The sequence below is a fragment of the Octodon degus genome, unplaced genomic scaffold, assembly GCF_000260255.1.
Source record: "Octodon degus isolate 3935 unplaced genomic scaffold, OctDeg1.0 scaffold00111, whole genome shotgun sequence".
Taxonomy (NCBI): Eukaryota; Metazoa; Chordata; class Mammalia; order Rodentia; family Octodontidae; genus Octodon; species Octodon degus.
In genome coordinates, this window is record NW_004524687.1 from 1,498,901 (window position 1) to 1,523,867 (window position 24,967).

The 24,967-nt window shown below is 45.2% G+C and overlaps 1 protein-coding gene and 1 long non-coding RNA gene across 2 annotated transcripts in view; one reads left to right on the forward strand and one right to left on the reverse strand.

Annotated features, from left to right (window-relative positions):
• The window catches only part of Fgf9 (fibroblast growth factor 9), a 33,029-nt gene extending 17,284 nt beyond the window's left edge, over window positions 1-15,745 (reverse strand). Inside the window, exons 1-2 of the mRNA XM_004639362.1 lie at window positions 14,647-15,745; window positions 5,277-5,380 (exon numbers count right to left, since the gene is read on the reverse strand). Of these exons, the coding sequence (XP_004639419.1) occupies window positions 5,277-5,380; window positions 14,647-14,923 (381 nt within the window). The 5' untranslated portion in view covers window positions 14,924-15,745. The remainder of the gene's footprint in view (window positions 1-5,276; window positions 5,381-14,646) is intronic.
• Window positions 15,746-15,949: 204 nt separating this feature from the next.
• On the forward strand, window positions 15,950-19,005 carry LOC111812061. Its single transcript, XR_002817655.1, has 3 exons — window positions 15,950-16,186; window positions 18,044-18,207; window positions 18,975-19,005. It is a non-coding gene; the product is annotated as an uncharacterized LOC111812061 (long non-coding RNA).
• The last annotated feature ends 5,962 nt before the right edge of the window (window positions 19,006-24,967 follow it).

A 24,967-nucleotide genomic window follows, 5' to 3' on the forward strand; every position in this document is an offset into this window, starting at 1 on the left:
TCTTTCTTTCTTTCTTTCTTTCTTTCTTTCTTTCTTTCTTTGGTACAGGGTCTAACTACACAGCTTAGACTCATAGTGATCCTTCTATTTTCAGCCTCCCCAGCACTGGGATTACAGATATGCACCACCACGTCCAGTCTTGGTGGCCGACTTAGAACACCCCAGGGGTGGGGCTAGCGTGGCATGTGGTGCCAGGAATTGAACCGTGTCCATTCCTCTACTTTAGTAAACTTCATTTCACTGAATGATTTATAAGACATTTCTCCTACCAGAGTATGAAATGTTTGTTTCATGGTTACACACTTGTTACAATGCTAGACACAAAACAGATACGGTTAAGATATAAATCAATGATCAAATAAATGAAAAAACACAAGGATAAATTAACACATGATTACAGTAACCAAACTCTACCCAGAGTTAGAATAATTTAGCATCTCCTAATCAAACAATGATACATATCAGCAGTATAGTTTTTTTTGCTTATTTTCACATTCTAATGAGGTATCAGAATCCTATCTAGTTTTCTAACAAGTATCATCCATTAACTTCTTTTAATTTTAGATCTGTTCTCAAGGTGAATTTGGAGGCCAACAAGAAAAAAAAATCTCATGAATGGATACATTAAATTAATCCACAAAAATACATTCTAAATAGATTTTTGCTAAATTTACTCATTAGTTTTCTTCATAACAGTGATTCCCATTCCCCCAAATATCCTATTTACCTTCTTTTATAACAAGGTCAGTTTTGTCAGACTGTCCACCATTGAGGGAAAACAAAATCCCCACATCAGCGTGTTAACCTTCAGACCGGGCCACATAGGATTGCTTAAATCCCATTTTCATGTACTTGGTAATACACTCACAGAAACTCACTGTTTCTTTTTCCTCTTCTCAGTCTCATCCCAATGCAACTGAGGAATCTGGTGCTCCTCGTTCCCACTGCCAGACAGTCCTGATAAGGTGTGCCCAGGAGGAAACATGAGATTCTAGCCCCAGAGGAGTTTCCCACGCTCTCTCTCACCTGCAGAAGGTACAAACCAAAGCAAGATACCGGTGGCCTGGGGAGCACCCCTCCACGCCACGCCAAGAGGCAGATGATCTTGCTGGAGAAACACCAGTGAGCACAGACAGCAGCAAGTGTGGAGAGAGACTTGAAAGGGAAGCCTAGAAGATCTAAACTGTAGACTTTCTAAGCTCCCTGCAGACCAGGAAGTCCCACCCCACATATCTAACTCAGGTTCTTCACTTTAGAGATGAGGAAAATAAGGGCCTAGAGCCTTTTTTCTTTTTCTTGGGGGAGCCAGGAATTGAACTCAGGCCCTTGCACTTGCCAAGCAAGCACTTATTCTACCAAGCTATCTCCCTGGCACCCTGAGCCTTCTTAGGAGCAAAAACTTGATGAAAGCTCAACTCTCCTCTTGCTGCTGCATGATCTCTTCTGTTCTCCAGCCTCAGGCCCCCTCAAGCTGTGCAAGCCAGGGACAGCATAGGCACAGCCAAGTAACCAAGGGAAGGGAAAAGCAGTGAGTCGTCCTGAAACTAGTGCCCTGAGCGCACACTGACTGCCACAGTGCAGATACTTCAGGGCCCATGTCTATGTTGCTTATGCAGAGAAAAGAAAGAAATCACAACTTCTAATTTGTTTCACTCCAGCGAGCATTTGCCAAGCACCTGCCACGTGCAACAGCCATTGCTATGCAGTATGCAACATAAAGGAGAAAAATGTGCTCCATAGCCTTCTGATCCACTGGAGGACACCAAAATGGTACCAGGCCATACTACAGATTTTACTGTCACCAGTGTACATGAAACATTCATGGACCCAGAGAAAAACATGAAAAATACTAATTACAACAACTAGGGCTATAGTTCAGGGTATGAAGAAGAATTTGCAGAGGAGGTAATACTTTCACTGGATCTATTAAATAAAGAGTGCTGCTTTATCAAGCAGAGAAGGGCAGAGAAAGGCATTCCAGAGCCGAATTAACTTGACCACATGTACAAAGCAGACTGTGTGGCATGCTTAGAGAACAGCAAATAGAATGGAATTATATCAGCAACGCAGATCCAGGTAAAGTGGCTGATGAAAAGCAATGAACATTACGCCAAGGTACATGGGCACTGCCCCTCCCAGGCAAGTATGCGTACGGACTCAGTGAAGGAGTGGCACTCATGCCCGAGCACTGAAGGCAACTCTTGCAGCAGCATGGAAAACGGAGTAGAGAAGGGAGATGCCAGGTATGGGGAAACAGCACAGGAAATCACAACAAGGAAAATGGTGTCTCCTGACATACTCAGCGCAATTTCCAAATCTGAAGACACTCTTCATAAGACAAGGTCTGTATTTTTTAAGCACACAGATAAGAAGTGTCATTCTGTCTTCCCTTGGACTCCCCTGTCTGCAAAGCTGGGATGCTATGACTTCAGCTGTCAGCTCGTAACCGGGCCATGCAACAGGGCAAGCGGAAGCACACTTCAGCCCCTCACCCCTCCTATACACAAAAAGCTCCACTCAGGGCAGACAGGGTTCAGAGAAATATACAAGCCAGTCTGGCTCCCTGGACAGCACATAAGCTCCACCTCTCTACTCCCTGCTGGTACTTCCTGCAGTTTGATCATTAGTGCTCCCTGGGTCTACATTCAGGGTGCTACTCACCCTGCTTCAAGCACCTTGCACTGAACTGAACCCTACATGGACCAGAGGGCAGCTATGGGAGAGAATGCGTGGCTCAGGAGCCATCCGAATAACCCAGACATGGAGATGGGGCTGAGCTCAGTCAACAATCCCACAGGCAATATGGCTGCCCGCAAAATGAGATGTACACTCCCTGACACCTGAGAACTTCCACTGAATCATGCTGATGGTTTTAGATGGCAGCCTGGTCATCTCTCAGCTGCAGAGAAAATTCCAGAAACATGCAGAGGTGGAGCTTAGAGCAAATGACACACAGTTTGGCCTCCCCTTGGGTTTGCTTGTTTATCATACCCTTCAAAATGTTTAATAAAATAATACGATCCCTGGGTATTATATTTTATTTCTGTAATTTAAGATAATTTAATATGCATCTATTGAGATACATACTCAAAAACCACTTTTGGTGGAGATAGGTGATGAGGAAAGTTTGGAGACCACTGTGATAAACCCCAGGCCCTTCTATTCGCTTAAGGACAGAACTTTTGTTCCCAATACAAAGGAGCACTTTACTGAGATCAACTTAATTAAAGCCACATACCATATAGAAAAGTGAAAACACAGAGACCATGACAAAAAAAGAACATCATTTTATAGTCTTCATTTGTATTATTTATGTTTAAATGTTTCCTTCATTTATGTTAGAGCTAATATATCATACCTAGAAAATACTGACAAAGTCACTCAGGAAATAAATAACTTCCTAAACCAAGAGCTGTGTTTAAAACCTAAGATGAATTCTATACTTAACAAATATATTCTTAAATAATTTATTCTCTTAAAGAGGAGATATATAGATATAGTTACAGATATATAACTATATATATAAAATCAAAATAGAAAAATCACACCTTAGCTGTAAAAGGCTCAAGTCAATAACTTCTGAAGATAATCCATTAATATTATAAACTGCTAGACAGTGTTAGATTGTGTAGTTGAATTCAAACACCTACAGTATTTAGATGCCAATAGAATATTCACCTCTGACAGGACAAAAAAAAAAGGATACAAAGGAAAGATCATTTTGTATTTATATATACAAAATAGGATAAATTTACAGCTACTTTCACTTAATTCAATGAGAAGAAAGAGGTGTACTAACAATGTTTGGACAAGATATCCTGTCTGCTTCTTGTACTATGGATAACCACTAAGAAGATAACAATGTACAGTGTACTGATTAACAAAACTGTCCTATTAATCAGCCGTGAAACTGTCTCATTCATATTTATTTCTCAATAAAAAAAAATTTAAAACAAGAAAAATCACATCTTGTATCATTAAAAATGGTATATGTTATATTCAAATTACACAGTCCATAATTTCATGTCCTCTGCAATATTTGAAAAACATATGCCCTATTTATAGCACCTCTGGGATATATATATATATATATATATATATATATTTGTGTATATATATACATATATATATTGGAGATTTTTTAACTAAAATAAAGATAGGGGCAGGGTTATAGTCCAGCAGCATAAGCGCCTGTCTGGCAAGTGCAAGGTCCTGAGTACAATCCCTGGTACCACACACAAAACACACACAAAAAAAAATAGAATATAGATAGGAAAGAAATATATCTAGGAAAATTTTGGCCTTTCATTTCTATCAACTGAGGACTCCAGAACTTTTCCCAATCTAAGATGCTTTTAATTTTCAACATTTTGCAGGCTCCAATTAAAGTTCCCATATTTCAGATAGCATAAATTAAGTTCTCATTTGCATATCAAGAATTACAATGAAAAGCTAAAGGCTAATTTGATGGTAATTTTAATGTTGAAACTGCAAGTCAGTACACGGTAACAAACAATCTATTATTGATACTCACACATTTAGCGAAACTTAAGTCCCTGCTGTGTGCAGTGCACTATGTTTTAGACACTGTGCTGGAAAGAACAAAGAGATTCCAGGATATAAAGTGAGTCCCCTCCCTGCACAGCAGAAGCAGCAACTCTGTCTCATTCACTGCCACACATGGCACCTAGCACAAGGCCTGTCACCTGGCAGATTATAATAAATACTTCTACACTGCCTCCCCCAAAGACTTTCCAACCCAGTAGTCACAGAAAGTGAGACTAGAGGGAAAAAAATCTCGTAAACTTGCGAGTAATTACAATGTTGTTTTATTCTTGCTCACATACAAGCTATCTGACAATAATTTCCATCTCCCCCTGCGTAATTAAAATCTCATGTCGTTCAGAGAAAGGATTTAGACTCACTGCATGGTCTATTTCTAGTTTTAATTACAATGCTTGGCAAAGCTTAGATCATTTCAATTCATTTCAAAAATAACTTCCATTCAATACAAGAGGACAGGAATTTTTACACTTGTGAATTTTTATTTTCTCGATAATGAAGATGGTTTGGCATACAAAGCATTTGCTTAGCAACTTCAGTCTATGAAGATGCAGAGTTGATAATCTATTAATAAAAATGGAATAGCTTGCCTCAAAAAGTAAAAACACACATGTACCTTCCTGTTTCACTTCTAGCCCTTTTTAATCTAGAGAAGACACAGCTCAAACAAAACAAGGGCCAAGAAAGCTGCTGAAGTGTTTCCCAGTACTTACTGATCCATACAGCTCGCCCTTCTCATTCATCCCGAGGTAGAGTCCACTGTCCACGCCACGAATGCTGACCAGGCCCACCGCTATACTGATAAATTCCAGAATGCCTGTGAGCCAAACATCAGAAAGCAGAGGTAAGGTTAGAGCACCGAGTGAGTCCCAGAGTATCATACCCCAAAGGGCTGGTGAGGGTGCTGGACCCAGGACCACCCTAGGTAAATTGACACAAGCTAAAGAAGTATCTTTCCTTTTAAAAAACCACAGCCCCAAAGAACTGATCTGCCAGCTAAATTCCACCTTAACACCAAAATATTTATCAACATGAACCAAGCACAGCAGCAGGGGCCTATACTCTCAGTTATGTGGGTGGGGAAAGCAGGAGGATGACTTCAGCCCACGCATTCGAGGCCTCTCTGGGCAGCATGGTAAGACCCAGTCACAAAAAACCAAACAAACCTACCAACATGCCTTACATAATAACTAAAGTATTTCAAACTTTCTAAAAAAACTAGAATCTACACAGACATGCTAAAAAGTGACAGATCAGTCAATACACATTTTAATAAACTAAAAGACTTTAATAAATGATCATTTTAATAACTTTAATAAACTATCTTACATCAGACAGTTGACCTTATAAACTCTTCTATCAATATAAGACAGACTCTGAAAAAGCATTTAGGTGGAGAGATTTGAGGGGGTGGGCTCCTTCAACTCTACAATTGTGAGATTAAGTGTTTCTGTGTGGGCATCTTCACCTTGGACCTCCTCTAAAAATGTTGAGAAATAAACATCTATTGTTTAAACAAAAGAAAAAACTGTATTCAGGCACAGATCATAAGAAGTTCCTGTCACAGGCAGTCTTGTGTCTCTCAAGAGCATGAAATGCGAACTAGAGCCCTGACACGCTTAGACAGAAAATTATCCACCTCTAGTTGCACAACTTCACTGAGCTCCAACTGAAAAACCTAACTCGTCCAACACATCCCAAATATCTCTGTTCAGATAATTTTCCAACTACCACCTATCTCACACTGACAGAAAAATACTTTTTGTTTTCATTGATTTTTGTTGTGCTTATCTAAACATCAAGGAGATAGTTAAGCAATTAAGATAGCATTATAATCTTGAGAAGAAAATATCCTATGATATAGATAGATAGATAGATAGATAGATAGATAGATAGATAGAGATAGAGATAGATAGATAGATAGAGATAGAGATAGATAGATAGATAGATAGATAGATAGATAGAGATAGAGATAGAGATAGATAGATAGATAGATAGATAGATAGATAGATAGATATCCTATGCTCCAAAACAATGTCCTTAATTTAAAGGGGGCTTGGAATACCACATCCCCAAAGGAAAACAACATAATCATCTTCTTTGATTTTGCTCTCTCCCCTGGCTTACCTCATGAAAAATAACTACACCTAAGCTGGGCATAAATCCAGGATTTTATGGCCACACAACAGCAGCTTCAATTTCTCTGAATATATTGTTGTTTTAAGATGATTATCCCACAGTATATGCAGGGTACTGCTAATATTCGTTGTGCTCAGCTCTTTTCCCCATTTCTGCTATAAATGAAACCACTATACTTTGTATGGAGCATGTCACAATGCATACGCAACACTGAGCTCCTTTAAGAAACATCTTCAAACATTGAACAAATTTACTTAAATTTAAGAGTTTAGCAAAACCTTAGCGTAACACTGCTCTATAGTCAGTCTCATGTGGCTAATAAAAAGGCACTTATGTGGATTTTTAAACAGTTAATTTTGCAACTGTCACAAAATAGACTGTGCTATAATCAAATGAAGACATGAACTACATAAATCTAATAAAGAAATGGATTAACTCAGAAGGAAACGCTATTCCAAGGTGATGCCAAAAAAGAGCTATTTCTTCTTTAAAAAAAAAGCATTCTCAATTCTTTTATAGGCATAACATTTTACAAATTATTTCATGCATACGGTTTCCAGAATAGCTGTCCACACATGCAAATGTATTGATTTTAATAGAATATGAAATAATACCTGGAAAAGTATAAAGACAAATTACAATTCGACTCTATTAACCTTTGACTGTATCATGAAAGATGCGTCTACGACACACCAATTGATGACTTAGAGAACAAACGGAAAGATAAGAAGCAGCATTTCCACAAGATTCATTCCATGTGCGATGCACTCCCTTTTTTATGCAATCCTTTTATTTCACTTTACCATTCCTAACTCAGGCCTCAAAACAGAAATTCAAAACTGTGGCCTATTATTAAATAGGAGTCTGGCACACTTGACCCTCTTAGCTGTCAAAAGCACACCACAATCTAAGTCACACGCATCCTGATACCAGCAGAAGGAGTTAATTCACATCCCATTCTCATTTTAACACAAAATTCAGGAAACATGCTGCCCCCTTTGAGGTCTAAACAATCGAACTCACCAAGTCAGTGAAAAGAAGTTTGATCATGAAACTAAAAGACACTTGTGTCCTGTACAAGGGGAGTCGATGATCTTTCCATTTTTCCTAAGCATGAGGCAGTTGTGTGAACTAAGGAGTACCGGTCAGCAGTGCCCACCAGGCCTGCCAGAGAACATGATTTCACAAAACCACTTAACAGGCTGATTGCACAACAGCAAGGATAACAGCAACAACAATAATGATCACCTTAACAGCTACTGTACTTAAGCATTTAGTCTGTGCCAAATGACAGGCTTTCTCTCACTCAATCTTAAGGACAACCCTAGGTATTACAATGTTATAATCCCTCGGGTACAAATGGGAAAACTGGTACTTCATAAGCTTATATAACTTGTCCAGCGGTCAGACTTTAGGCCTATTGCCTTAACTGTGATACACATCTTTTATTTGGTTTTACCTTTTTCTTTCATGTGTTTGTGATTTCTATGCCACATTCACATAGTTAAGTTCTGAAATTATTGCACACATAATTTGGAAAGTATTAAGATGTCTATGTTGGTCTTTCCTGGTTTGTTTTTTTTGGAACCGGGGATTGAACTCAGGCCCTTGTGCTTGCCAGGGAAGCATTTATTCCACTGAGCCATCTCCCCAGCCTTTCCTGGTATTGAGACAGCTAAAATTCATGCTGGGAAGAAAGCTCAGGGACGTAAGGACTTGCCTGGCAAGCACAAGGTCTCGAGTTCAATACCCAGTACCACCAAAAAAAAAAAAAAAAAAAAGTTAAAATTCAAAGGCATTCATTCATTCATCCAACAGACTTATTACTGAGCAACTACTATAAGCCAAGCACCACGCCATTTATTGAGAATCTAAAGATGGATAAGCCCCACCTATGCCCTACACTGTCAAGCTGCTCACCACTTACACAGTAACTCCTTATCTGTGTGTGGGGGAGGGGTACATTCCTTGGATGCCTTCCTCTACCAAGCCCTATATATACACATTTTTCCTATATATGCATACCTACGATAAAGCTTGACTTACAAATTAGGCACAGTGAGAGATGAACAACAATAACTAATAAAACATAACATTTACAAGATATTCTCATTGAAGTTACTTAAAACTTATGAATTATTTCTGGAATTTTCCACTTAATATTTTGAGGCTACAAATGGGCACAGGTAACTGAAACTGCAGACAAGAGGAGGCTTCTCTAACAGGAAGGCCAAGCAACCAGACAACTGCAGGGCAGCATGGTGAGGGGGAGAGAAGCAGCCCAACATCCAGAGTGTGGGCAGTGTCCTTCAGTCTGGGGAAGGTAAGTCAGAGGCAACTTCCCCCAAAATACCTGAGATAAGTCTCTGAGGAGCTGTCCACACAGGACAGCATGATCTGCTGACCCCCAGCGAGTAAGATTTCATCACTTCAAACCACCCACAGTGTCTCTGCAGCTCCTTGACAACATGGACCTCCAAAGAACAGCCCAGATTTTTACCAGGTCGCCTCAGTGAGCAAGGGCCAGAACCCAGAGTGTGAGTCACAGCCCTCTCCCACACCCAGGGAGTGGAGCGCCAATACCGTGAGGTCAGGGAGACCTGGCAACCTGCTCGTTCGCAGGATCCCATCCAGCCAGACCGGAATCCTTATCAGTCCTGGTACCATCTTGCCCACAATGAACTCCATCACCTCCACCAGGTCAGTGAAGCCCTTGCGGGGGCCAGAGTTGGTACCCAGCAAGTGCTTCCAGCCAGCCCGCCCTGAGTTAACCCTGCAAACATAAATAAGCACCATGCAGACTGAAGGTGCAGGATTCGGGTCAGCTCAAGAGTAGTGACACCTGAGCCTTTAATGACCAAGGGGAGACAAAGGGAAAGAAGGAACAGAGAAAAAAGGTAATCATGGGGTTGTGCCCAAAATTCAAAATCATGCCCCCCACCAGAATATCATAGTGTCTTGTCCCTCCTCTTAGTGGATACAACCAAGGCAGTCCCACCTCAGAAGAGCCACAGGAAAGTGTACCAATGAAGGAGCCACACAGGACACACAAGGTCAGGGACTACAGTCATTTCCAGTCCCAAAACAGGATGTGTTTATTGGGCTTCATGTTGTTTGATGATGCCCTGTATCACCCTGGGTCAATGAAAAAACCGGGTCCATGTCCATACCACCTCAAGAAAATAGCCACATTGAGCCTCCCCCTCCCTCAGGTCTCCAGAGCAGTTAGTGATCAGTCCCAAGGCTCATGGGAATTCCCTCCCTCAGCCCAAAGGATCATTAACCCCATGCTGGCCCAGCCTCCTAGCACCTACTAACAGTTTGCTGAATTAATAGCTGAATGCATGTAAATTTCATCGACGCTGTCAATACCAAGAAAAAACTAACACAGGCATCTTAATATTTCATATGCACCCATATGAATTAAGAGAGACAGGCACATCATGGAGTTGTCAAAAGTCACTGCCTTCCCCTTCTTGGCAGAGCTTCAGCTCACTGAGAGCCCTTGCCCAGGGTCCAGGTCACGAAGCCCCCACCCCCACCCCCAGCCTGTATCCAGAGGTCCGGGTTTGCATCAGCCTCAGCAACGTTGAGTCTGCTTAGAAAATGACCAAATAAATGGAAGGAGAACCCCACAAGCTTTCTAGAATCTGAAGCAAGCCTTAAAACACAGTACTGTGAAGAAGCAGTCCTACCCTGAGGAGACACTGATAAGCAAGATACACTACCAAGAACACAAATGTTTTAAAGCGCAAAACTCTGAAAACAAATTTTTAAACGCTCCTTTATTTAAAAATTAAAAAAAAAAAAAACATGTTTTTCCCCTGTAGTGGAATCTGGGCCTAACACCTGCCTCTCTCTCTGTGGACAGCCTTAGTCTGGATGCTCATCCGGGTTCAGATAAGATTCCAGAGGGTGGCCTGCTTGGGTTGCCCCAGGCCCCTGTAATACAGTCGATTTTCTGCTCCCTTTTCCCATGAAGCAAGGTCAGACTGCTTTAAAAGTGAAAATAAGTATATGAATACTTCCCCCCCGACCCACTACCACTACCCCGCGCACGCATGTGCGCCTGTGCCCCACAGACTGAATTCCCGGCTCTTCTCTAGCGCAACCTCACCTCCACACCCCACACTGCAGGAAAAAGACAAAGGGCTCCCTCAAAACCCCACCTAAGCTGCCCCTGCAGGCTGCTGGTCCAGTAGGAGCCATGAGTCGCCCTACACCGCCCACGTCCCCTGCACTGCGCGCTGGGTCAGAGCCAACGAAGCTCGCCAGCAGCTGCAGTCACCTGCGGCTGCACAGGGGCGGCAGAAAACATCTTTCCAGCACGTTTCCTTCTGCTGTTCCATTTCAGGCAGAAACGCACCTTCTATTTTAATGAAGGTGTAAACGCACCCTGCCCCCACCCAGGGCTACTCTGAGGCTGAGGGTGCAGGCAGGAGCGAGAGGCGGGAGGCGCAGCCGGGAAGGAGCAGGAGGCAGAGGCGCGGCCCTAGTGCCAGGTGTGACGCGGACGCTGTCGTCGCAGCCCCTCGGCCCCTCCAGCTACCTCTCCTTCGCCACCCGCGCCGCCGGGTCCTAGCGCTGTCACTGTAGCAGCCTCATCTCCGGCAGGGCCGGGCGGGCAGGGGAAAGAGGCTCTCCGCACACGCGCTGCGCACAGCGCCGCAGAGGTTGCTAATATTGGGACATGCCGCAGAGGCAGCAGCAGGAGACCGCGGCAATGCCGTCACCCCGGGGGCCCGCTTCTCGCTGCATCTGATGAAAGACTTAAATAACCCTCCCGCTGCCTCCCATCCTCCCCACCCCCATCGCGCAAGCCACCCACTCAGCTCCAGCCAGCAGGAGTGAGTGGCACGGCCGACGCCAGCGCGCCCTTCCCCCGTGCAGCACCAGGCCGACCTGCCAGCTCGCAGCCGGGGACATACAGTGCGGAGCGAATTAAGAAGGGAGATGTCACTTCCTTAGCGACACCTTCCTCCAACCTCTAACGACACCTTCCAACCTCTAGGACCGAGGAGGGGTGAGGAGATCTATTTTGTTCAAGGGTCCCTGTTCAACCGCGGTACCTACAGTCCTTGTCTAATGACCCCAGGACGCGCCTCTCCTGCTCTGCCCACTCGCGTGGTCCCAACCCTTGCACCCTACTCTCCTCGGTGGCAGAGTTAATGAATTTCTGATGACTCGACTGCTTGTGCCAAACGTCCTCTCCTAAAGATGACAAGAAAGAAAGAAAGAAAGAAAGAAAGAAAGAAAGAAAGAAAGAAAGAAAGAAAGAAAGAAAGAAAGAAAGAAAGAGAGAGAACCATCCGTGAGGTGAAGGTGCAAGGAGCAGTCCTAACCGGCACACCCCGTGATCTCCGCGCGCCTGGGCCCGGCCACGCTGCACTAGAGGATGCGGCCGGGAAATTCGCACAATGCAGCTGGCCAGGGCCCCGCCGCGGAGCCTGCAGCTGTGCGCCCCTGCCGCGTCCGCGCGCACCGGGTCCCCGGGCGCGCAAGGCAGGCGCCGAGGCGGGGACAGGAACGCCGGCCTGCGGCCCCAGCCCCGCGCTATTGTTAGCACGCCGCCCCCTCCGCCCGCCTCCGCGGCCCTTTGTGCCCCCACCCCCACCCCTTCCCCTGCGGTTCCGGCCTCGCCCGGCCGGGGGCACCGACCCACCTCCCGGATACCGCGGCGCGCACCGACCCTCCAAAAGCTGCCGTGAGAGGGGAGGGGCCCGGGGCGCGGCGGCGGAGCTCCACTCAGACCTCAGCTTGTCTTCAGTCGCGGCCGGCATCTCGCATGTAGCAGCGCGCGCTTCTAGCACTCCTCACGCAGCAAACCGGCGCGCTCCGCCCGGGCGGCGGCTGCGGGCTCCGCCAGACCATAATCGCACACAAAGAGAAAGCGGAGGGGCTGAGCTCCGGCAAAAAAAAAAAAAAAAAAAAAAAAATCGGGGTCCCTACACGCGGCTACAAACGTGTGTACCCCTGCTCGTCGCCCCCGGCCCGAGGGATCCCCGCAGCACCGAAGGGCGCGCGGGAGTCCGCTGCAAAAGGAGCCAGAAAGCGAGCGCGTTTAGGACCGCGCGGAGCGGGCCGGGCCCAGCCAAGTACACCGCGGGGCCACTGACCCGCACCTGCCGGCCGCAAGTCCGGGGCCCGGGACGCTGCGGGGCGCATCCAGTTCGCGTCCCCGCTTCCCAGAAGCCCACGAGCTCGGCAGGTGGCCTCGCCGCCCACCCGGGCTGCCCACTGCCCGTTGTTCTGATGTTGAACGCTAGGCTGGCGGCCGCCCTTAAAGCGGCCAGATGGAAAGGCACTTCCAGCAAAGTTTAGTCAGTTGTCTTCGCAACTGCCAGAGCAGCCTCGCTGGGGGGGGAAGGGGGGCGAGTGTACTTCAGCCGGATAATTGCCCAAGAAAGAGCTATAACTTTTTTTTTCCGTAAGCAGCAAGACAAGAGCTGTAGAGAAATTTACTGGGTTCAGCTTTGGACTCAGGCTGGAGAGTAAGCAAAAGGAGCCAGGCGAGTGGCGTACGCCTGTAATCCCAGCCACTCGGCAGGCTGAGGCAGGAGGATCGCTGCGGCGGAGGCCAGCCCGGGCTACAAAGTAAATTCAAGGCCAGCCTGGATTGCATAGTCAGACCCTGTCTCCAAAAAAAAAAAAGAAAGAAAAAGAAAAAGCAAGCAAAAGGAGAAAATCCTGGGCCTCATGTACCAGGAATTGACCCCACCCCAGACCTGAGCCCACCTCACCTCTGGCATCACCTACAGCCCCAACTAAGCGTGCAGTCAGACTATGTTCAACATCTGGCATTAAAGCATGAGGAAGAAAAGGCACTACAGGACTTTGTGTTTTACGACCTATTTTAAGTATTGTCAGGTGGGTTCACTCAGAAGTTAACTCCTTCCAATACTCTGATTGCCCAAACTCACTTTTTTTAAAACAAGAAGGGAGAAAACCAAGATTGTCTCCACCCCACTCGGGACTGTGTTAGCTGACTTCGAGCTCAAGGGCTGCGGGTGCCCCAGCAGGCACGTGTGTGCAGGCATCGAAGTGGGCAGAGTCACCACCCTCCAGTCTGCAGCCTTCGGTGCTGAGTCACAAATACCCTCCTTGGAAAATGAAATCCTCGGAATGCCCTTTAAAATTAGCTCGCAGATCTTGCTCGCGCGCGCGCACACACGAGGAGAGGGAGTGCTGGCCACCCAACCAAGACCCCCCACCCCCGCAAGGCTGCACACTATGGAAATTTAAACGCAGAGGTTATAACCTGATAGCTGGAAGGACAAACTCTCCTGTCCAGAGTTCCGCCCCTTCCCAAATCATTTTCCCCGGACATCTCTGCCAGCGCTGCTCTCAAAGTCACAACCCTGATTTCAGTCCATCTCCCAACAGAAGCATCAGTCAGCAATCTTTGCCTGCTGGGCTTTCGGACCCGCAGTGGGGTGGGGTGACGAGAGAAACAATACGATTGATTTACAATTCAAGAGAATACTTAGTAAAAGAAAAGGGGGCAGAGGAATCTTAATCTGATCACAAGATATCCACTGACTTAAGGAAACTGGAGGCATTTTGAAGTTCTTAGTAGTTAATGATTAAAGCTTTAAGCTCGCGGAATCAGTCCATTCAAAAGAAACTTCCTAAACCTCATCTACCGCGTACATAATGCAAAACAGCTAAGGACTTGTGCTATATTCATAAATCATAACCATATATATATATATATTATTGTTTTAAGGCCTTTCAATGTAGACTTGCTCTAATGCCAGCAGCAGATCTGCAATTCCGGAGGATCTTGTCTCGTTTTGTCTTGTCTTTTCTTTTCCCCTCAGACACTGTTAAAAAGGGGAGAAATAGATACCTTTCTGCATCCCCCGCCCAGCCACCGCCACCTTCGCATAGTTACAGTCGGAACATGTCCTCGCGCGGACACCACAGGGTTAATGGTATACCTACCGAATCGGCTGTGGTCTTTCCTGGTTCCCTGGATAGTACCATTGGGGAAAATTTCTAAGTGAAATCCAGTCCTGCAGTAGAGCTGCCTCCGCCTGAGAATCCCTTTTAAATGATCCAAGTCCGTGACTGCGGGTCCCCTGGGGAGCCCCCCTGCTTCAGACTGACCCAGGTGGTCACTTAACAAAACCGGGCTGTCCACCGGCAACACGGGCACATTCCCAAACGGTACTGCATCCTGCACACCGAAATAGTTCCCAACTTCACCTAAGGGAGCCATCAGACGACTCGGCTTTTGGAGCACAAGAATAAACAATAATGATGGTGTCAACCCAGGAGCTATTAGGCGAGGTATATCCAACTCCCTCCCGTACTGCAGTCGCAGAGAGGGAAAAAAAAAAAAAAGGTTCTTTTCTTCAATCCATTCAATGCATAAATAAAAGTAATCTGCTGTTTCACTGGCAGAGGTTCAAGGTCAAACCACTGAGAGTCTAAGAAACCACCACTTTATACTCGTACACTGACATATTGGCGAACATTATCTATTAACTGCATTGATTGATCCCCAGCGCTCAGCAGGCAAGGTCTTCATCCCATCCGACTGTAACGAGGAAAAATATCCGTAGTCTCTCCATTTGCTTTGAGATCAGAATGACCATAGCCACTTAAATGCCTAGGCGTTATTATAGGGATTTTTAAGATGCACGGGCTACGTCAGAATTTACGGATCCTGACTCCAGGAAGGCATGCGCTGTTTTTACTCTCTAACCGACTCTGCAGACATCAGCATGAATCCTTAAAGAGGGAAAATAAATCTCACGTTGGTGGCGGCGACCGATTCTCCCTCCCAGTCCCCTTGGAAAAAAAAAAAAATCAATAATAATAAAACAAAAAGAAGAAAAAACTTTAGGCGTCCAGAGCTAGTGTCCAGAATTCTCCTGAGGCTCGGAGGAGGCCAGCCGGCCGTGTGCGGGCGGCGGCGGCGAGGCTAGCCGTCCGGAGCTCGCGTGCGCCCGGGCTGCCGCGAACAGGTGTCGCCGCGCCGGCCCGGAGCGTGGCACCGGCGAGCGCTCCTCCTGCGCAGCCCCGCCGCGCGCAGAGTGGCGCAGGCGGCGGCATTGGGCTGGGTTTAAGGTAGCGCCGCGCCGCCCGGCTCCCCGCGGTCCTAACGCCCGCCGTGCCCTCCGCTGGCTCTGCGGCAGGCCCGGCGCAGCGCGGCAGAGCGCGCAACTTCCTGGGAAGACAGCCGAGGAGACCTAGCTTCTCCAAACGAGAAGCAGAGAAGAGATGCGCGGCCAGAGGCCAAAGTCTCCCGCGATTCCCAGTTAGCCTGAGGAATAAAAGATGGTCACCTCGTACCCAGCTCGCTGCACGGATCAGATTCAGAGTGAAACTGAGAAGTGATTTTCACGTGGACTACATGATCTCTCTCAACATGAGTTGAGAGAGTTGAAGAGAAGGGGGTGGCTTGGTGGGTTTGGATGGGCATAGCAGTTGCTCTTTCATTCTCCAGCAAATACACAGAAGTGCAAACTATTTGCAGGTAAGGCAACTGGATGTCAATTCACGCGCGCGGACACACCACACACACACACACACACACACACACACACACACACACACACACACACAGAGGCGCGCGGGCGCGCGCATTTGCAGATGTGGCCACCGTTTCGGTTTTGTTAGGGGCGTTGGCGTTGTGCTGCGCGTCTCCAGGCCAGGGCTGCGGCGCGGTCGGTAGGGGGGCGCCAGAGACCCGCCTCTGTGCCTGAGTTCTTCTCTCGCCCCAAACGTGCGCGCGTCTCTGGGGAGTCCGGATGAGGAGAGCATTCCAGTGGGTTCCCTCTGCCCCGCAAACCCCACTAGGAGAACCAGATGAGCCATCCCGAGCCCTGCTGTGGCTCAGGAAGCGGGAGGCGAGTCTCGGTGTGTCCCTAAAGGACCGAAGCCCGCTGGGCACGCGGGGCGCGGGGCGCTCGAGGGACACTGAAACGCGGACGCGCGTCCCTGATCGGTCCTGCCATGGAAGCCCGGCCTCTGTCCCGGGCTCTGGCTCTTGCTCGCAGCCAGCGGCCTTCGCGCCTAACCGCAGGCAGGGACAAAGAAACTCGCTGTCCCGCGGAGCAGCCAGAGAGCTCGGAGGGGCGCACCGTATGTGCGTGGGCCCCTGGCACAAAAGCGCTCGCCCCGCAGCTTGCCAGCAAGGCCCTGGCTCCTTCGTCTGCTGCTCTTTGTTCACATTGTCTTAGAAATGCCCTGACTCGCGGGTCAAGATGGAGAAAGTTGCTGAGACTTGAACGCAGCGCGTACGAGTCCGAAGCAAAGTCCAAAGCATAGATAAGAACCCTGAGGGAAAGAAGCGAATCCGAGCCTTTTTACTGGGTAGATGTCAGATCTGCCCTACGAGTCAGCTAAAGGCTGGAGGTGAAGATCTGGAGCTGGTCCCTACTCCGGACGGGAGGGTTTCGCTCGGAGATGAAAGGAGCCATGAATTTGCAGATTTCGGGGGCGCAGGAGGTGCTGGCGACCTGGTGTGACCTTCCTCTGTCCTCCGGAGTGCAGGGCGAGCTCCACATGGGTGCGGAGGAAGCAGAGAAGGGCCGGGTGGTCCTCCCCTTTTTCCACTCCCACACCCCTTTGCCGCAGTCCAGGCCCATTGGGTGTTGGGGACCGGCTCAGTGCGTCTCGCTCACGAGTTTCTAGAGGAGGGCCCTGCCCCGCAGTTTTTACTGCAGTCACCTCCGCGGTGGTACAGAAACGGCTTGAACGTTAACTACCCGGTGGCAGATAAAAGAAACTGGGGAGGAAGTGCCACTTCTCATAAACTACTCGAGTAGCTCTCAACCACTGAAGTGGCCGGCAGCGCCCAGTGAAACAAGGGTGTTCCTGACCGCTGGGAACAGTGCACCAGACTGGGTTACTTTAAAACAAACTGATGGAAGACAGGCGGGAAGCGAGGCAGAGACGGAGATGGAGAACGCTTGGTAAAGGGGGAACAGCATGTGGACACTGTCCCTGGAGACAGGGCTAGCACTGTTTCCACCAGCTGTCTCCAAGCACATTCTTTAGGTCCGAATTTAGACTGTCATCCAGTGAGCAAAGACCATTGCTGCTTCTGAATCCTGCAGCCTGCAGCTTAGTGACTGTCACTTTCTAAAAGCTATGCAGCAGTGAGAGGGCGGACAAAGTAGCTGATGAAGCACTTTTCCAGGTAGAAGCAGCCTCCTCCTGCGGGCTGTTTCTTCCACTGCAGCTACTCTAGCCCGCGTGTCCTCTGCATCCCCAATTCCAGCTGCTTGCAGCTTTGCCTGGACGGGTCCTTCCTTTCTCCACTGACCCCAATGCCTTTCTCCAGCGTTCATCCCAGTCTGGAACTGACATCCTCAAGCTTCCTTCACAGCACTGCCCTGACCACCTCGGAGTTGCCACATGAAGGTGTCGGTGCTCACAAACTGGAATGAGCCTGTGGCCTTGCTTTCTAGATCCGCATGGAACAGTTGGCTGAAGAACCCCTGCCCCAGAAGACTAATGTTAGAAATAAGAGAAAAAGTGCACATAAAACAGGTAGCACACCACACACCCTCCAGTAGATTCTTCTTTACAAGTTACCCCTCTCTGATTGCTACTTGGCCTTTTGACTAAGATCAAGTATAGTTCCCCTATGAATTTCTGCATATATTCAGCAATGCTATCATTGACTCAATTCCCTGAGCTCTCATCTATCTCTTCTCAAAATGTTTGCCTTTTTCCTGTGTTTTCTATATTTTTTATCTGTTTTTTCTGTTGCCAAGTTAGTACTTAGACCTAGATGGGATTAAATCACAAGTGATATCAAGAGAGCTATAAAAATGAATGAGTACCCAAACAGGAGTCCACAGATCTGGAACATGTCGTTCAACCCCCTAGCCTACTCCCTGTGTGACTGCAGGCCCTGATGGGGGTCTTCTCCCCATCTAAAGTTGGTTTAGATGCATATACAAAATAACCTGCAAGCTATAAAATCCTCTATAAATTTAAGGTGGCCACTTGAAAAGAACAAGCTGTATTCACCTCCCCTGCTTTGTTCATTAACTTGTGTCCCCTTTAATTTCCTTGGACACCTCCATCAAGGCAAACCAGCATGGAATCCTTTCACTCCTTTCTCATAAGGATAACCCACTTTATAACCCTTCAGTCTATTCATGGGCTTTGCTTAGGAAGAGTGGAAGGGAAAATAGGTGGCTTGGGAAAACTGAAATCTATTCCCAGTCTGACCCTATGGGTGAGGTTGAGCTTGGTAACAGGATAGAACCCCTCCAGCCAGCATTTATTGGCTTTTTCCTGTGTTTCAGACTCTATGAAGGATTACCGAGCTTCGTGAGGTGAGTATTATTTATTCCATTTTATAAATGAGGAACCTGGCTTATATGATTAAGCAGCAGGAGTATTGCCACAGCACTAAAAAGGGTGAGGGCCAAGGTCTTAGATTTCATATTCCTCTTATACCTCAATGCCTTGTACTATGACAGGCCTATGTCTTTCATTTTTTAATAACATATTTCCACAAAATAAATATACATAAATAAATACCAAATATACAGAAATAAAGTCCAACAGTTACACTGAGTATATATACAGTCACTGGATAAAAGATGTAAAATATTTCTGCAGGTTTATTACGGCAAGTGCAACTTAGCGCATGTCTTGAGACACATTTTGATATATTAGCCATGCTTTTAAGCAAAGGCAAGCCCTACTACTTATCTTTTGCAGTCTCTCTGGGATCAGTAAAAGATAAAGGATGTAATGAAGTAGAAGACCCCAGTTGCAACAAAGGGAAAACAGTAAGAGAGATAAGAGCTCTAGGCATAGAACTAACAAAAAATATGCAAGATCTATTTGAAGAAATATTTTTAAATTTCCTTAGAGATATAAAATAAGACTTGAATAAATTAAAAGGCATATAATACTCCTAGGTAGAAAAACCCAATTTTAGAAAACTTCAGTCCTCCCTAGAGTACCATAAAAGCTATATAATCACAATAAAAGTATCAGCAAGATTTTTTTAATGTAGATATATTACTGCTGAAAATAATGTAAAAAAAGTAAGCTAAAATTGACAAGAAAGGGCCAGCCAGATAGCTCGGTGAATTAAAGTGACTGCTTAGGCAGATGCAGGGGCCAGGGGTTCAATCCCCAGCCTGCTGTGCCCACTGCCCCCAAGGGCACACTGAGACAGCAAGTGAGATTGGGCGTGGTGGTACACACCTGTAACCCCAGCACTTGGGAGGCTGAAAAACAGGAAGGATCATTGTAAGTCCAATCTGTGTAGTGAGACCCTGTGTACCTGTACTAAATACATTTTAAAAAATAAAATAAAAAATGGACAAGAAACATGAGATAACTAGCCATACAATAATTTTAAATCATTTAAATCTTCAATAAATAAAATAATTTATATTAAATATTAATAATTCATATTGGCATATATGATAGATAAAGTAGTAACAGAACAGAGATTATAAAAATACAACCAAATACATATTGGAATTTAATAGATAATTGTCCACTCATTGGGGGAAGTAACTTATTCAGAAAATGGTTTTGAAACAACTGAATGGCCAACTAGAAGAGGTAAGTAGTATTTACTCTTCATAGTTTAAATGAGGGTAAAACCCAAATGGAGCAAGCATTTAAATGCTAAAAGTAAAATCATGACAAGTATTAAAAGAAACAATGAGAAAAGCCTGTATAACCTGAGTTATGAAGGCCTTTCTAATTGTATCATAGAATGTCTAAAAGAGATACAATACATACTGAACAACCACACACAAAATCTGCTGTGACCTGCATGGAAGGATGTACAAATTCAAAAGATGAATGAAGAAATTTTTAAAACGTGATCCATAGCAAGATAAAGGACTAATTTTACACCTAGATAAGCACTCCTATGAGTCAATAAGAAAACTATAAGGCCTGTGTAGAGCTTAGAAGAAAAAAATGCACAAAGTGAAAATCAAGAATGCCTCTTAAGATTCTTCAGATACCTGAGGTCACAGGACGGACTGCTGCCCCAAGACCCACAGAGGCAAGCAGGGATCTGGAGCCTCAGCTAGCTGGAGCCATGTTGGTTGAACACTTGAAGCTGGAGATGTAGTTCAATGGTAGAGCTCCTGCCTAGCGTCCTAGAGGTCTTGGGTTCAATCCCCAAAACTGCCAAGTAAAAGAATGAACACTTGAAAATAAAACTGCTGAAAGATTAGTGTGGACAAGCTTGAAAATTAAAAATTCCATGTGTCCAGTCTCTGGAAAACTATAACACTTCCCTGTTTCTTGTCCAGGATGCCTACCAGGTTCCCACTGTGAAAATCTGAGGAAAATACCCTCCAACTTCCCTCATAGAGAAGAAACCATAATCATTTTGAAACATATCCAGACTCTGCCTTTATGGAAAACTATTTACCAGAGAGCCTAATAGAGCCTAAGCTGGGAACTGGAAGTAGCCAACTCCATCCTTTTTTAGACCTCAATGTGAAGTACAGAAATACCCACATAAGGCCAAAAGAGTAAGCACAGTAATACAAAACACACCTTAACCTCCACACCTTGCTATCTCAATGGAAGAGCTCCTGCATAACATAGACCTAAGGGGACTGTGAGTTAAGACCCCACTGGGCATGATGGCACATACCTGAAATCCTGAAAGATCACAAGTTCAAGGCTAGCCTGGCCAACTTAGTGAGTGTTTGTTTGTTTGTTTGTTTGTTTTTGCGGAACCGGGGATTGAACTCAGGCCCTTGTGCTTGCCAGGGAAGCACTTATTCCACTGAGCCATGTCTCCAGCCCCACGAGAGCTTTTCTTAAAATAGAAAAAGGGCTGGAGATGTAGCTCAGTGACAAAGAATGCTTGCCTAGCATGGGTGCAATCCTCAGCACTGGAAAAAAAAAAAAAGAGTCAGACCCTATTTAAGTAATCTCTAGGAAATCCTAAAAGAATTTTAGTCTGACATCTACTACTACAGCAAGAAATATATTTGTCAGATAAATATTAAAGCTCACACTCAGGGCCTCTCTACCTCAGTAAGTAATTCAACACATCACATCTAGCTTTCAGGAAAAAAATGTGTATGGCATATGAGAAGGCAAAAAAGCAAGCAAACAATCAACAACAAACCACATCCTGAAGAGATGAAGGAAAGCAAGATCCAGACTGAATTATAGCGGAGATCTCAGAATTCTCATGCTGAAAACTTGAAATAACAGTGAACATGGCAAAAGGCTCCAAGGGAAAAAGTGGACCCCAGGTAAGCACAGGATTCACAGAAGCAGATATATGGAAACTAAAAGTAAAAATCCAGAGTGTTAGATGTCAAAAACACGGTAGCAGAAGTAAAGGCCACCTGTGATGGGCTCACTCGCAGATCCAAGAGCCCTGAAGAAAGAATGAGGACCTCAAAGGTTTGGCAACAGAAACGTCTCAGACTAAAATACAAAAGAAAGAGATGGATCAGAATGTCAAAGACCTGTGGGACAACTGTAAAAAGAGTGATCTGTATGCAATAGGTACAACAAGAGAAGAAGCAAGAAACAGGAGAAAATGTACAGGATGGCTGAGAATTTTCCATAATTAATGACAGACTACAAATCATGAGCCTAGGAAACTCAGAAAACACTAAGTAAGACAAATACAAAAAAAAAAAAAAATCTATAACTAAGCCTGTTGTATTCAAACTATACGTAATCAAAGAAATTTATTAAAAGGGTTATGGTAGGAGGCACCTTACTTCTAGAGAAATAAGATTATGAATCACATCGTACTTTTCCTCAAAAAACATGCAACAAAGACAGTGCAATGAAATAAAGGACTGAATGAAAAATATAATAGAATAGTACATTTATAGAAAAGCAAATACAAGTGATTCTTAACACTAGGTTGCTTGTTTTTTTTTTGTTTTTTGTTTTTTGTTTTTTTTTTGAGACAGGGTTTTACTATGCAGTTAAGCCTTGCCTTAAACTCACTCTGTAGTCCAGGCTAGCCTCAAACTTGTAACAATCCTCTGATCTCAGCCTCTGAATGCTGGGATTATAGCCATATGCCGCCACACCCAGCCTTAACATTAGTTGTTATACTCAACTCCATTATAATAAAAGAACTGTAAAATACAACTTCACTAACATACAATTTTTAGCCTTAAATTTGACCAATATTAATGCCTAAAATCCCAATGAAGCTCAAGCAGGAAGAGTACAAAATCGAACCAATCCTGGGCAATTTAGTGATTTAGTGAGGCCCTTTTTAAAGAAAGGTAAAAGAGAGGCTCTGGGGATGTAGCTCAATGTAAAGGCCCTAGTTCAATCCCTAGTACTGGGAGGAAAAAATGATGAAGTACTGTATGAAGGTTAGAGGTACAGCATTTGCCTACCTTTATAAGACCTTAGGTTTGATCCCCAGCATGGAGAAAGAGAGAGACACAGACAGAGACACAGAGAGAAACAGAGAGACAGAGACAGAGAGAGAAAAATGTGCATGTTAGGGTTTGGAGAGTCAGGCACTCTCATATATTACTGGTAGAGATTAAATTGGCATAACCTTTAGGAATGGTACTTCAGCAAATGTGTTCAAACTCCCAATGCTCAGACCCCTGGGCCTAGCAATCTCTCTTCTAGGCATGTCTGTCATCTGTTTCTATACACACATATTCAAGCTCATATTTGCAGAAGGCTCCACACTATGACATTCTTTGTATTAGCAAAAGATTAAAAATAGTCACGTAAGTACAAAGACATACTGGTTATGCCTCATTACAATGGCAGGCACCTATAATCCTAGCACTGAGAAAGCTGAGACAAGAGGGTTGCAAGTTCAAGAAGAGGCTGAGCTACATAGTGAGACTCTGCCCCCTACCCCAAAACAATAATTGGTTAAACTAATTATTATAACTCATAACATAACCTTTTATGTAGCTTGTTTTGAAAACTTAAGGAAGCTTTTTGGATACTGATGTGGACTCATCTCCAAAAACTACCATTAAGGAAAAATTTAAACCCAATATATCCAATATGCCAACATTTATATCCTACAAAGAAAGCTTTTATGATGCAGATAGAATAGACACATGAGTGATTATCTTTAGAAATATACACAAGAAGCAAAAATATATTAACACTAACTGTCATTGGAATAAAAGCATTGTATAACTGTGGGGCAAGGGGGTGACGTGACAATGTACACTTTTTTGAATATATTATTTGTTTACACACAAAAAAAATTTTTTAATAATTACAGATTTCTGTTTGAAAGGCATGGGAAGGTAGTACCCAACACAAATGTCTTATGAGCAACTGTAGAAAATTAACTCACTTTGGACTGGCAAGTTCGCTCAGCAGACAAAAGCGCCTGCTTAGGCAAACACAGGGACCACGGCTCATCCCCAGCACCACAAGCAGTGTCAGCCCCACCCCCAGGGTGGGCTGAGCCAGCCACAGAGTCCAGGCATAGTAGCAAATGCCTGTAATCCCAGCAGTGGAGAGGCTGAAAACAGGAAGATTACTATGAGTCAGCTGGGTATTGAGAACCTGTAACAACCAAATACATTTTTTTAAAAGAAATAGAAATTATAACTCACTTTCCTCACACACGCCCTTCTGAAAACGTAAAACTCATCAGCATTAGGGGATGCTTGGTGAAAGGCAGTGGCTGCCAGTGGCTTCCTCTATAACCGTTGTTTCCCTTAGCAATGACCAGTGTTACAACACATTGCTGGTGCAGAATGTCCCATCTCACACTCTCAGTTGACCATCTTCACCACGAGGAAAGCTGCCAAGCTTCCTTCCTGGTGTGACCTCCACTTCTTTATTTGCCTCTTTATTTCCACTTCTTTCCATCCTTCTTTTGGTCGCTCCAGCATGACCCATTTTAACTTTCATTTCTCTGCCAAGAACCTTGGTGCCATGGAGCTGACATTCCATGGAGAGAAACAGACAACAAGCAAGCAAACAACAGAGAGTTCTTGATTGGGGCAGCAAGGGCTATAGGAAAGCCAAAATTGAGTCCTGTGTAAGTGAGGGAATCCTTCTAGGGCTTTCTGAGACGATGATACTCACACTGACACTTGACAAAAGACTCATCTAGCTAAGAGCTGAGGGAAGGAATTCAGGAGGAAGGGCCAGTGAGCCCAAAGGTGGGAATCAGCTTGATCTAGCTAAAGAAGAGGCAGGAAGCCATGGCAGTGGCAGAGCAATTAAGGAGACTGTCATGCGGAATGCACTGAGAGATGGCTGTGGACAGGTCCTGGGGGACTTTACAAGCCTTCTAAGGGGCAAGGTGCTACTTTAAATATGACGA